Raw genomic sequence first — 13,084 nt, forward strand, 5'->3', positions numbered from 1 at the left:
TGCAGTGACCTGGGAGTCCAAGATGCATACAGACTTCGTCCCCATGCTGTTCCCGATCCATTTTGTGGTTTCTGTCACTTTCTGACCTTTTCCAATGGACCAGGCACCCTCCCCTCTTCTGAGCAGGGGGTGCCTGGTTGTCTCCCATTGACTTCCATTATACTCGGGTGCTCGGCCGAGCACACGAATATCGCGATGTTTGGGCCAAACACCCGAATACTTTGGTGCTCGCTCATCATTAGTGCACACCTTTAAACTAATATTTTGTTGAAGCTCCTGTACATGCTCCTTGTACATGCTGAAGCCTATTATTAGTATGGGACTTATTCCCTGATCTCAGCCAGGGAAAGACTGCCCCGGCCAGATAGGGCGTGACTCCCAGTTGTACCACTCCCAGATGCCGATGTCACATTTGAGCACGTCATCTGTGAGGTTAAATGGCTGCGATCGGCATTGTCACTGATCACAGACATTAGCCTGGTGCCCCCTGCGTTTGTGAGAGGGTGCCATTTTTAAAGACCTTAAAGGGTCTGTAAAGAGTTAATGCGGATGATAGTGGGGATTCACTGATGGCGGCAGTGATTGTGATATGCACAAATAATTGCACACACATGTGATAGTAACAAACCTGCAGCTGTGCGAGCAGCAGGACAAACACCGGATCCATCGCTGACCCCGCTGATGATGTATATTGTGGTCGGTGGCAGTTCCTGCACTGTATTGTACATATTTGTCATGATGATCTCGTGCTGTCCATGCACTTGTGAGATCAGCAGCAGGAGTGGGTCTGTATTATGAAGCTCTGCTCCTGCCACAACTGTTCAGTAGTGACCATCATCGTTATCACATCGGTGGGGTCCGAGTCCTGGCACCCCCGCTGATCAGCTGTTAGAGAGAGCTGCCGCACTCACTGGAGATCTGTTGAACGTGGCGGGCTCTCAGCAGCTCAACAAGCACAGTGCCGTTCATAGTATTGCAGCTCAGCACTTGTGTTGAGTATCTTTTATTGCACATGGAGTGTTGGCTCTTCATAGAGGCTAGTGAAAAAAAAGATGACGCAAATAATAGGCTTCGCTGGGGCCACAAGGAGGAGGATCAGGGGGGATGCGCTGAACCCTGGTTCAAGATACAGTGTCAGACTCAAGGGTGACATCAACAGTATTCTGCTGAGGCCAAGAGGATGAGTGATCCATCCAGTCCACAATCTCATCCTCATTGCCCTCATTTATATTGTCGCTTATCAGAAGTGAAGGAGAACTGTGGCCTGCTGTTACTACTGGCTAGACGGCTGGTGCCAACTGTGCTACTGCTGTTTGCATCACTGCAGCCACCTACATTCTCACTCTCAGATGACATGCAACAGGCTTTTCGTTTTCCATTACCCCACCTGTTTTAAAAATGAAAAGTCACAGGTTTAGTACATTATCATTCAGTGAGGAAACTTTGCAACAGGTTTTTGGAAAAAAAAAGCACAACTAGACAACCTCTGCTACTAACATATACAGTGTCACGGAAGGTATGTCAGCAGGGAAATAACGAAACACAGGGAAAACAAACAGAACAATAGACTAGGCCCAAAAGCTAGGGAGAAAGGCTCACCTCCTAGCGATCCCTAAAGCTTTCCCTATACTGCTGTGCACATGTGCATACCCTTATGGTGGATATGCACATGCCCTCGTGCCTACGTCTATATACCCTGGGAAAACCCTGAGCAGTAGGGAAAGGGGAAGAGGCGACCTGCTTCCTCAAGCAGGAGGAAGCAAGCGTCTCCCTAGAGGCCTAGCTCAACTCAAACCAAAACAAAGAGAAGAGTTAAACATGTGCAGCCAGCCTGGCAGATCTCCGCACATTAACAGGGCAAGGCGTGACAGTACCCCCCCTTCTACGGGTGACCTCCGGACACCCCGGACCAACTTTCTCCGGGTGTGCCCTGTGAAAGGCCCTCACCAGGTGGCTAGCACTAACATCAGAAACCGGAATCCACATTCTTTCCTCGGGATCTCAATCTCTAAATTGCCATCCACCAGGACAGGAGGAGGTGGCAATGGAGATTGTTCCACAAGTTCCAGATATTTCTTCAGTAAGGACTTGTGAAACACATTATGGATCTTCCAGGTCTGTGGAACGCCACCAGGTTGACCACAGCAGAGATTTTGTAAGGGCCAATAAATCTTGGACCCAGTTTCTAAGATGGTACCTTGAGCTCAATGTTTTTAGTGGACAACCACACCGAATCACCCACACACAGGTCCGGACGAGTCATACGTCTGTCGTTTATATCTTTCACCCATCTTTTCCAAATTAACTCTGATCTTCTGCTAGATAGATGACAAGGTGGAAGAGAATCTCTCCTCTTCTGGCCTCCCAGAAGATCCAGTCCCAGAAAAAGTACCAAACTGTGGGTGAAAACCATATGCGCCAAAAAATGGCGACTTATCAGTGGACTCCTGTCTACGGTTATTCAAGGCAAATTCGGCTAGAAGCAAGAACGAGGACCAGTCATCCTGGTTCTCGCCAACAAAACACCTCAAATAGGTCTCCAGGTTTTGGTTAGTGCGCTCTGTCTGACCATTCGACTGGGGATGAAAAGCCGAAGAGAAAGACAGTTGAATTCCCAGACGAGAGCAAAAATTCCCCACATCAGAGGGAATATCATGTAGTTTTACAATGTTATCGATAAAAACCTGAGCAAGAGTTTTGGCGTTGGGCAAGCTAGGTAACAATATAAAGTGGGCCATCTTACTGAAGCAGTCCACTACCACCAAAATCACAGTTTTCCCAGAGGAACTCGGTAAATCGGTAATAAAGTCCATGGACAAATTCGTCCAAGGATGAGACGGGATGGACAAAGGAAGAAAGGATTCTGAAGGCCGAGTGTGAGCCACCTTCGCACGTGCACAGGTCTCACAAGCTGCCACATAACCCTCCAGACCCTTGCGCAACCCTGGCCACCAGAATCTCTGCAAAATAAGATCTATGGTGGATTTGTTTCCAGGATGTCCCGCAAGAACTGTATCATGATGTTCCTTGAACACCTTGTATCGCAGTTCAGCAGGAACAAACAACTTGCCTGGAGGACAGGAATCAGGAGCCTCCTCCTGGGCCCCCAACACCTCCATCTCCAACTCTGGGTACAGAGCAGAAACCACCACCCCATCAGCCAAAATCGGAGCGGGATCCTCTGACTCTCTCCCCCCCCCCCCAGGAAAACTTTGTGACGACGCATCTGCCTTGACGTTTTTAACCCCAGGGCGAAAGGTGACCACAAAATTGAACCTAGTAAAAAACAGTGACCACCTAGCCTGTCTAGTATTCAGGCGCTTAGCAGACTGCAGGTAAGCCAAATTCTTGTGGTCAGTATATACCGTAATAGGATGAGTAGCCCCTTCTAACCAGTGACGCCATTCTTCCAAGGCCAATTTATTGGCCAGTAATTCTCTATCTCCTACATCATAATTTCTTTCAGCGGCGGAGAGTTTTTGGGAGAAGAAAAGCACACGGATGCCATTTGCTAGGGGATTAACCCTGCGACAGAACTTCTCTGACCCCCACTTCTGATGCATCAACCTCCACGATGAACGGTTGAGACACATCAGGTTGCATCAGAATGGGAGCAGACGCAAAACATTTAATAGCAGAAAAGGCCTGTAATGCCTCATCCGACCGGACAGAGAGGTCGGCGCCTTTTTTAGTCATATGTGTCAAAGGTTTTACAATGGTGGAATAATTCATTATGAATTTTCTGTAGTAATTGGTAAAACCCAAAAACCGCATCAGAGCATTCTGATTCTCAGGCCGGTCCCATTCCAGTACCGCCCAGACCTTTTCGGGGTCGATACAAAAACCAGAGTCAGAAAGCAGGTATCCCAAAAAACGGTAGCTCCTGGACAGCAAATACACATTTTTCTAATTTTGCATACAATTTATTCTCCCAAAGGATCAACAACACCTGTCTCACGTGATCCTAATGGGTCTCCAAATTGGGTGAGTAAATTAGTATGTCATCAAGATAAATAACAACAAACCTTCCCACTAAATGATGGAAAATATCATTAAAAAATCGCTGAAAGACTGCTGGTGCATTAGTTAAACCGAAGGGCATGACAAGATTATCGAAATGACCTTCGGGTGTATTGAAGGCTGTTTTCCACTCATCTCCTTCCTTTATTCTGATCAAATTATAGGCTCCTCTTAAATCCAACTTGGAGAACACCTTGGCTCCGACAATTTGATCAAATAGATCAGAAATCAAAGGAAGGGGATACGGATCATGGACCGTAATAAGAGTCAATTTTACGAAAAAGAAGCCGGCAGCCACAGGGGACTTGGATGGCCTAATATGTCCCTTTGCCAAACTCTCGGCAATATACTTCCGCATAGCTTCTCTTTCGGGTTGGGAAAGGTTGTATGGCCGAGATTTTGGCAGTTTAGCTCCAGGGATGAGATTGACCAGACAATCATTCTCGATGGGATGGGGGGGGGCAGCTCCTGAGCTCCACCCTATGAGAATACGTCCGCAAAATCAGAGAGAAACTGAGGTAGGACCGTAGTTGACACCCCTGAGATAGAAGCACAGAGACAGTTGTCCGTACAAAATTCACTCCAGCTAGTGATTTGTCTTGTAAACCTAGAAGCATCGGATCAGGCAAGCCCGTCATAACAAAACAAGAAGTGGACTCAAAATGTGAATTACCCATCCTTAACTGAATGTCATTAACAATATGAGTAAGACTCTTTTGTGAGAGAGGGGAGGAATCAATAGGTATTATTACCTTTTCTAATGCGCTAGTACTAAAACCAAAATTGTGGAGAAAATGAAAGTCAATAAGGTTTACCCCCGCACCACTGTCAACAAATACCTCAAAATCAAAATTTCCTAAGTCTAGCGCCACCATGGCAGGCAGGAGAAAACGGGTATTGCAGGGAGAATGCATATTAGCTTGCTCAGACTCCCCATTCACACTACCACGCATAAACAAAATGACCTTTTTTTACCACAGTAGTAACATAGCTAATTCAGCTTCCTAAAATCTCTATCACCTGAGCAAAAGGAAACCTGGCCCAACTGCATAGGCTCCTCTCCTGCCCCAGATTCAAAAGTCATATCACCCCGGGGACTAGGTGGGACGGATCTACTTACAGACAGGACCCCCCACTCGAGAGGAATCTTATACCTTTCTCTAAGACGTCTATCAAGCTGCACTGCCAAAGACATGGCCGTCTCCAATGAATCGGGATACTCATGAAAAGCAAGGGCATCTTTCAACCTGACAAAACTGACTCCGGAGTGCAGGATCATTCCACCCCGAGTCAGTTGCCCATCTTCTAAATTCTGCACAATGCGACTGCACAGTACGTTCTCCCTGTAACAAACTGCGCAGCTTAGATTCAGCCATAGAAACGCGGTCTGGGTCATCATAAATCAAGCCCAAGGCTCTAAAAAATTCATACACCGACCGGAGGGATGGTGAACCGGTTGGCAGAGAAAAAGCTCAGGACTGCACGTCCCCTTTGAGCAGAGATATAATAATCTCCACTCTTTTTGATTCTCGTCACCAGATGACATCGGCCGCAGACGAAAATACAACGGCGCCAGACACCAGAGCATTCTGACACCATGCAACAGATCAGCAACCTCCAGTGATAATCCCTGCATGCGATCAGCCAAAGCATCCATAGCCTCCATTTTGCAAACAGCAGGGATATGACAGTTTTATGGCGGGTTATAATGTCACGGAAGGTATGTCAGCAGGGAAAAATCCAAACACAGGGAAAACAAACAGAACAATAGACTAGGGCCAAAAGCTAGGGAGAAAGGGTAACCTCCTAGCGATCCTTGAAGCTTTCCCTATACTGCTGTACACATGTGCATACCCTTATGGTGGATATGCACTTGCCCTCGTGCCTACGTCTATATACCCTGGGAAAACCCTGAGCAGTAGGGAAAGGGGAAGAGGCGAACTGCTTCCTCAAGCAGGAAGAAGCAAGCGTCTCCCTAGAGGCCTAAACAAAAGACAACAAGGGAAGAAACGGAGAGGACTTATCTTGAGCTGAGCTGTAGCAGACAATCCACAACACATCCAAAGCCCACAGGAATGAACTATAACCTGCACAGGACACTGGGAGAAGGAGGAATAAATAGCATCGCTAACAATCAACCCAGTACACCTGAGGGAAGGTGGATCCAGCTCAACTTAAACCAAAACAAAGAGAAGAGTCAAACATGTGCAGCCAGCCTGGCAGATCTCCGCACATTCACAGGGCAAGGTATCACATACAGTGGATATAAAAAGTCTACACACCCCTATTAAAATGTCAGGTTTCTGTGATGTAAAAAATGAGACAAAGATAAATCATTTCAGAACTTTTTCAACTGTTAATGTGACCTATAAACTGTACCACTTAATTGAAAATCAAACTGAAATCTATTGATAGCGCTTCCTGCTCTGCATACACAGCGATCTGTGAGCGCTGTGTATGCAGCGATCCAGAAGGCAGGGACACCTGGGCACTTTCTCTAAGGGTTGCCCTGCTGTCACTGACAGCAGCGTGCAACTGCAGTTTCTGAACGGGCGTTCTGGAACGTCCATTCAGAAATAGAGAACCACCTCCCGGATGTTTATAGTCAACGGTGGTTAAAGTGTAGTTTGACAACTCCTGCAACCGAAATATAAGCTGCTGTTGTTGATGCATTAAAATATTCCTATTTGTGCACGTATGAACTGTAGAAGCTGCAACAGGTACTTGGAGGAGAAAGGACTGGGTCCTGCACATTATAAATATACTGTCTCTCTAAAAAGCTGATGTATTGTTCAGTACAGTCTGTATATGAACTGCTCCCCCCGGCTGTAACAGATACACAGGGAACTAACTCGCCCTGTCCTGTCCCTGATGATAAATCCTGGCATTCTATCCGGTTATATAATCTACCGAAGTAAATCTATCTTGCCGATCTCTAGCACTACCCCTGTTATGTGTCAGATACGTCCTATTACATTATCACATCAGTGGCTGAGCTCAGAATGGCGTCTCTGCTGGAGATTACATCATTTTTGACTAGTTAATAATCTCCTTCCTGATTGGCTGTCAGACTGACTGAGAGGCATTGTGGGTAATGGTCATGTGATTCTCCATCTTCATCTCTGTCCTGTTTCGCTCACTACTGTACTGCATTTAAAATGTAAAATGGTGGGCGCCGTTTTGTACAGTTCATCCGTATCAAATCACCAAAACTTCAGATATTGTTTTTAGAGTTTTTATGGAATTTGAAAAGAATCTGATTCATTTAGAATTGTTTTGCCTATCTGTAGTCACCTCCATAGTACACGATCGGTAATACTATTCTCCATTTGTAAAACACTTTACTTCATGTAAGATGTTCATCCAGATGTGATTTTGCTCTCAATCCTCCATGTTTCCCTCAGGTTCCTTAGGTTGAGGACTCTCTTCTTTTTAAAGCTGATGGTCCTTTCCATCAGTGACCCACCAAGGATGGACGAAGACAGAAATTTCATGGCTTCAAGGATATTAGACCTTACCCTGGAGATCATCTCCTTGATAACTGGAGCGGTGAGAGTATCACATGACATCACTCTTATCTCTAGTAATAAAACAGGGAAATGTCTGGAAAGGTGAAGGATTCTTATAATCTCTGTAGTGATCGGCGTCTCCCCATACACAGGATTACACAGTAGTGAAGAAGTCGTCTTGTGAGTGTGTGACACCCCGTGTGTCAGGAGGATGGAGCAGGACCCAGAGCCCCATCACCGAGCCTCCACCTCATTCCCTGATACATGAGCAGAAGATCCTAGAACTTACCACCAGGATCACTGAGCTGCTGAGCGGAGAGGTGAGCGCTGCTGGGAATGCTGGGACATTATACAATAACGCCAAGGGAGGCGTCTGGTAATGACTGTGTCCTTGTGTTATCAGGTTCCTATAAGGTGTCAGGATGTCGCTGTCTATTTCTCTATGGAGGAGTGGGAGTATTTAGAAGAACACAAGGATATGTACAAGAACGTCATGATGGAGAATCACCAGCCCCTCACATCATTGGGTAAGAGAAGACCTTCCATGGCTGTAGAGGAGAGAACAGTTCTGAGAGTCAGATTCCCTATCACCTGATCATCACATATAGACAATGTATTCAGTCGCTGTGTGTATTTCCTACAGATGGATCCAGTCAGAGAAATCCACCAGAGAGATGTCCCAGTCCTCTATATTCCATGGACTGTCCACAGGAAAAGCAGAATGTCCCACTGGATCATCAGGTAGATGAAGCTGAGGTTTCTACAAATCCCCCATAGACTGATGTAATGAGTAACCTCCCCCAGCAGCAGTGGAGTACACTGTCCGCTCTTCTTCTTATTATTACTGGCCACACATGATTTCTGGATTCATATAAGATTGTATTAAGGTTTGGATATCCACTTGGCAATTGAGAGTCAAGGTAGATGAAGGAAAGTTTTGCTGTAGAGATGTAAATCATAAAATAACAGCACAATCATAGACTAAAAGCTTCTAGGGAAGAATACTGACATTTTGGGTCCTTTATGAAGTCTTTAAATCAGTTTTTTTTTTGTATATAAATGTTTAAAAAAATACCCTTTGCTCAAATATCTGGCAACTTTTTAATATTCTCGCTGCTATTGCCACTTTTCAAAATAGAGGTGAGTTCACCAGGGCCGGACACATTACAGTAATTTATGCCAGAAAACTGCAATCTACTCCAACTACTGGCCTTTTAGTTTCTGGTGCATGGACGGCATAGATGGGACAAATGTTTAGGAGGCCGGACTTTAGTAAATGACCCCATTGACTTACTAGTTAGTTATATAATCTTTAAGCTTTTGCAACATATTAGTGCAGGCTGTTCAAGATTTAGGTCACCATAAAGGACAAGAGCCTAAAGGGATTGGGTCACAAAAAATATTCTTGATTTTTAGAACCAGCATGTGAATGCAATTAAACATTTAGTATCGTCGGTGAGTTCTTCAATACAAGCTATCTGTATAGCGCCACCTGCTGTTTGTTCTTTTCCTTATTTCTCCGTTCACCTCATTGAGGTGGTCGCATGAGCTCAGTTTAGTTTTTCAACTGCCACCAGACATATCTTCTGTTAGAAGGTGGGACAGTTACAGGGAAAGAGCTACAGCAAATAGGACATGCCCACTGAGAAAGGACATGTTCCCTGTGTTGCCAGCCTGAAACAAATCTAGCAGAGCAATTAGAGCAATGATTAGGGAGATCTCTGGATCCACTGTGAGGTTCAGGGCTGGTTCTACCATGTACTATATGATGTCTTATTTTCATTTTTTACATCAATCATAGACATAGCCCCTTTTAATAGGAAATAAGGTTAAATTTCCAGCTGCAATAAAAGACTTCTTTATTTCTTTACTGTCAAAACTACAACAATAATCTAATCTAATAATCTAACTGGAGGTGACGAGCACAGCGTCTACTCCAGGATAGGATCAGGTCATTTGATGCCTTATATGATGTGTAAAATACTTGGCTGAATGTTGATCCTATCTGATCACCACTTGAGGAGATCCTTCTCCTTTTAGAGCAGATTGATTCTGGTCTTCTAGGGGTTTTTGACCTTCCCCTGGATATAAGATAAACTTGTGTTCTGTTTTCTTTATTTCTCGTGTCTTTCATCTTACAGGACAGTTCTGGAGGAACAATGATCAGCTTAGAAATCCCCGTATCAATGTCAGTGAAAGGTAAGAGTCTTTCAGAAATCTTGAATAATGGAAATTTTTGATACAGACTGATCATAGGGCCAATTTTCCAGGATGAGAGTTTGTAGAAACGCATTTTCACAATAATTGACCGTATAAAGATACCCAATAAATGGAACAATATTTGCCCCTCGGGTAATGATGTCTGTTGGCCGTCATCAAAACGTAATATTTCTCTACAGCAGGTTGTGTATAAGCTGGGATATGCTGCCCAGAAACCGTGATTCTCTGTAGACAAGCTATCGAAGTAGAGATCGCTTGTCTCAATGCATCTGTATGTAAATGCAGCTTCATCTCTGGTAATGATCATGTAATTATTGTGAATGCTTCTTTATTCCCAATAACTGCCTGAAACATCGGTCCGTGTTAAAGGACCTGAAGTCCAGAGAAATGTTCTCCTCATCGTCCTTAATATTACTGCTACTAGATTTAGTAGGATCCGACCTGCAGCTGACCAAACAAGAAGATAAATAGCTAATGAGCTGAGTGTGATGTTCATGATGCTTGGGAGAAAATAATTAATGAGCACTTTGCATCCCCGTTACCCCTAATGGTAATATATTACATGTATTTTGTACTAACTAAAACCAAATACTCATACTTTCATATTTTCTAGATTTTTTTAACCTTATTTGGTCTTGCCTGAGCTGCTGCTCCATTTTGTTATGAGCAGTTCAGCAGCCTCTTGGCAACCTGTTGATGGCAGATTGACATTCAGAGGAGACTGTTGTGGGCCTGCTCTGTGACCTGTTTATTAGGAAATATTATACTGTATGGTCTGAATAGAAACACCTGTTGTTATCTCGACAAAGCGATTATATTCTAGGACCTTTGCAGACAAAGAACTCCTGAAAACCATGATATTGTCTTTAATTTTTTATACCTAGTACATGAAATACTAAAATTGTACATAATCCTGTTTTCTTACCTGTCCTATTTACTTCTCATCTTGCTGTTGTTGTTTCAATAAAGCTTAATTGTTTCTAGTTAGACATCAGGGAACTCACACAGGAGAGAAGCCATATTCATGTTCAGAACGTGGGAAAAGCTTTAGTCAGAAATCGTGTGAGTCGTCTAAGAATCCACTTAGGGGAGAAACCATATTCATGTTCAGAATGTGGAAAATGTTTTATACATCAATCAGGGCTTATTCAGCATCAGAGAACTCACACAGGGGAGAAGCCAGTTTAATGTTTAGATGGTAGGAAATGTGACAGATTTGGAGCTTCATTGTAGGATCTGCTTGACATATCATGCCTTCTGATGTAGAACCTAACCCCTTGAAGATCAGTGTTGTAATAGTACGGTACAGACAGGCGTACTCAGAAGACCTGCACTAAACTATTGTTGCATTCTGATCGCATGGACACTGCCATTATGCCCACAATAGTAGTAATACACAGCCATTATCCTGCTTGAACAGAGATCACTGTTTAACCCTCTATCTGCTGTTATCAAAGCTGATTGATGCATAGAGGGGGGAGAACAAAGAGGCATCCCCATTTGACGTCATTCACACTTCATTATGGAAATACTGAAGCAAAGATGTCATCTCACTGGTCAGGATTACAGAACATACTGCTTATTCGTGTAGTCAATTTTCCATCAGTAGAGGAGAACAGTTTTTCATTAACTTAAGGATGGTTTCACACGGGCGGGATTTCCTCGCAGGTGCAATGCGTGAGGTGAACGCATTGCCCCCGCACTGAATCCGGACCCATTCACTTCTATGGGGCTGTGCACATGAGCGGTGGTTTTCACACATCACTTGTGCGTTGCGTGAAAATCGCAGCATGTTCTATATTCTGCGTTTTTCACGCAACGCACCCCTCATACAAGTGAATGGGGCTGCGTGTAAATCGCAAGCATCCACAAGCAAGTGCGGATGCGGTGCGATTTTCATGCACGGTTGATAGTAGACAATCGGGATGGGGACCCGATCATTATTATTTTTCCTTATAACATGGTTATAAGGGAAAATAATAACATTCTTAATACAGAATGCATAGCACAATAGGGCTGGAGGGGTTAAAAAATAAAAAAATATTTAACTCGCCTTAATCCACTTGTTCGTGCAGCCCGGCTTCTCTTCTACCTTCATCTGTGAGGAAAAAGACCTGTGGTGACATCACTGCTCCCATCACATGGTCCATCACCATGGTGATGGATCATGTGATGAGCGCAGTGACATCACCACAGGTCCTGAAGAAAGAAGACCCCTCCAGCCCTATTGTACTATGCATTCTGTATTAAGAATGCTATTATTTTCCCTAAACAACACCGAACCCAAACCCGAACTTCTGTGAAGAAGTCCGGGTTCGGGTCTGGGTACCAAACATGCCTATTTTTCTCACGCGCGTGCAAAACGCATTGCAATGTTTTGCACTCGCGTAAAAAAATTGTGCATGTTCCCGCAACGCACCCGCATCTTTTTCCGCAACGCCCGTGTGAAACCAGCCTAAAGGGGTTATCCGGTAATAAATATTGATGACCTTTCCACAGGATTGGTCATCAATATCAGATCAGCGGGGTCCGACAATCCATGAGCACCGTTGCCTCTTCCTAGGCCATTTGACATCACCGTACATCAGTCACGTGCCCTAGTTGGAACTCAGCCCCATTGAAGTGAATTGGGCTGGGCTGCAGTACCAAGCACAGCCATGTTTGATTAATGCTTGTATCTTTATGATTTTGTGTTCGATTCACTTTTTGAGCAGATTGTGGCTCTTTAAGTGCGTCAATGGTATAAAGATAGGACGTACAGTATGTGCATCCTGACGTCATTGGCCTGAGGAAGTGAGATCTTGCGGGAAAAGGCCGTCGCCATGGTCCACTGGTGTAAGGTACGCTAGTCCGCCCTTTATGCTGCACATTTGTATGTAATCTACCTGGATTAATAAAAAGAAGATTCCACGAGTATGGTGAGTGCCGCCTTTTCCTGTTTCTTCAGATGGTTATTCTGCGACTAGTTTTCTCCTTATTGGCTGAGCACCGCGGTGTGGATCCATATGGACTCGGGTCTGTTCACATACTAACCTCGAGATAGGGGTGGAAGTAGTGCCATCCGATCTGTTACTTGTGACTTGGATCCAAGCACAGCCACTGTACTATGCACAGCACTGTGCTTGGGAGAGATGCCGGGAGCCGGCTATGCTCACCTGGTGAGAGTGGCAGCTCTCCATAACAGCTGATTGGCGGAGGTGCCAGGACTCTGATCCCTGCCTATCTAATCATCATTATATATTACTGAATAACACCTGTAAATAAATGATAATTATAAGGAACTCTCTGGACCATATGTGACCAATTAAATGTAGACTAAAGGAAATGCAGGCAGT

The 13,084-nt window shown here is 44.5% G+C and overlaps 3 protein-coding genes across 5 annotated transcripts in view; 2 read left to right on the forward strand and 1 right to left on the reverse strand.

The window, feature by feature from the left end:
* Positions 1–13,084, reverse strand: part of LOC122934762 (gastrula zinc finger protein XlCGF57.1-like) — a 956,305-nt gene that overhangs the window by 179,913 nt on the left and 763,308 nt on the right. The gene's annotated exons all lie outside the window — the stretch shown is intronic.
* The window catches only part of LOC122934783 (zinc finger protein OZF-like), a 493,591-nt gene that overhangs the window by 156,569 nt on the left and 323,938 nt on the right, over positions 1–13,084 (forward strand). The gene's annotated exons all lie outside the window — the stretch shown is intronic.
* LOC122934747 (gastrula zinc finger protein XlCGF57.1-like) overlaps positions 1–13,084 on the forward strand; it is a 153,085-nt gene that overhangs the window by 135,406 nt on the left and 4,595 nt on the right. Inside the window, exons 1-4 of one of the 2 annotated variants that reach the window (XM_044290426.1) lie at positions 7,803–7,849; positions 7,933–8,056; positions 8,173–8,270; positions 9,671–9,728. In XM_044290426.1, coding sequence (XP_044146361.1) covers positions 7,972–8,056; positions 8,173–8,270; positions 9,671–9,728 — 241 coding nt within the window. In that variant the 5' untranslated portion in view covers positions 7,803–7,849; positions 7,933–7,971. Of the gene's footprint in view, positions 1–7,802; positions 7,850–7,932; positions 8,057–8,172; positions 8,271–9,670; positions 9,729–13,084 lie in introns of those variants that run through there. The other variant, XM_044290427.1, reaches the window with a different exon arrangement.

This window comes from Bufo gargarizans, chromosome 4 (assembly GCF_014858855.1).
Source record: "Bufo gargarizans isolate SCDJY-AF-19 chromosome 4, ASM1485885v1, whole genome shotgun sequence".
Classification (NCBI taxonomy): Eukaryota; Metazoa; Chordata; class Amphibia; order Anura; family Bufonidae; genus Bufo; species Bufo gargarizans.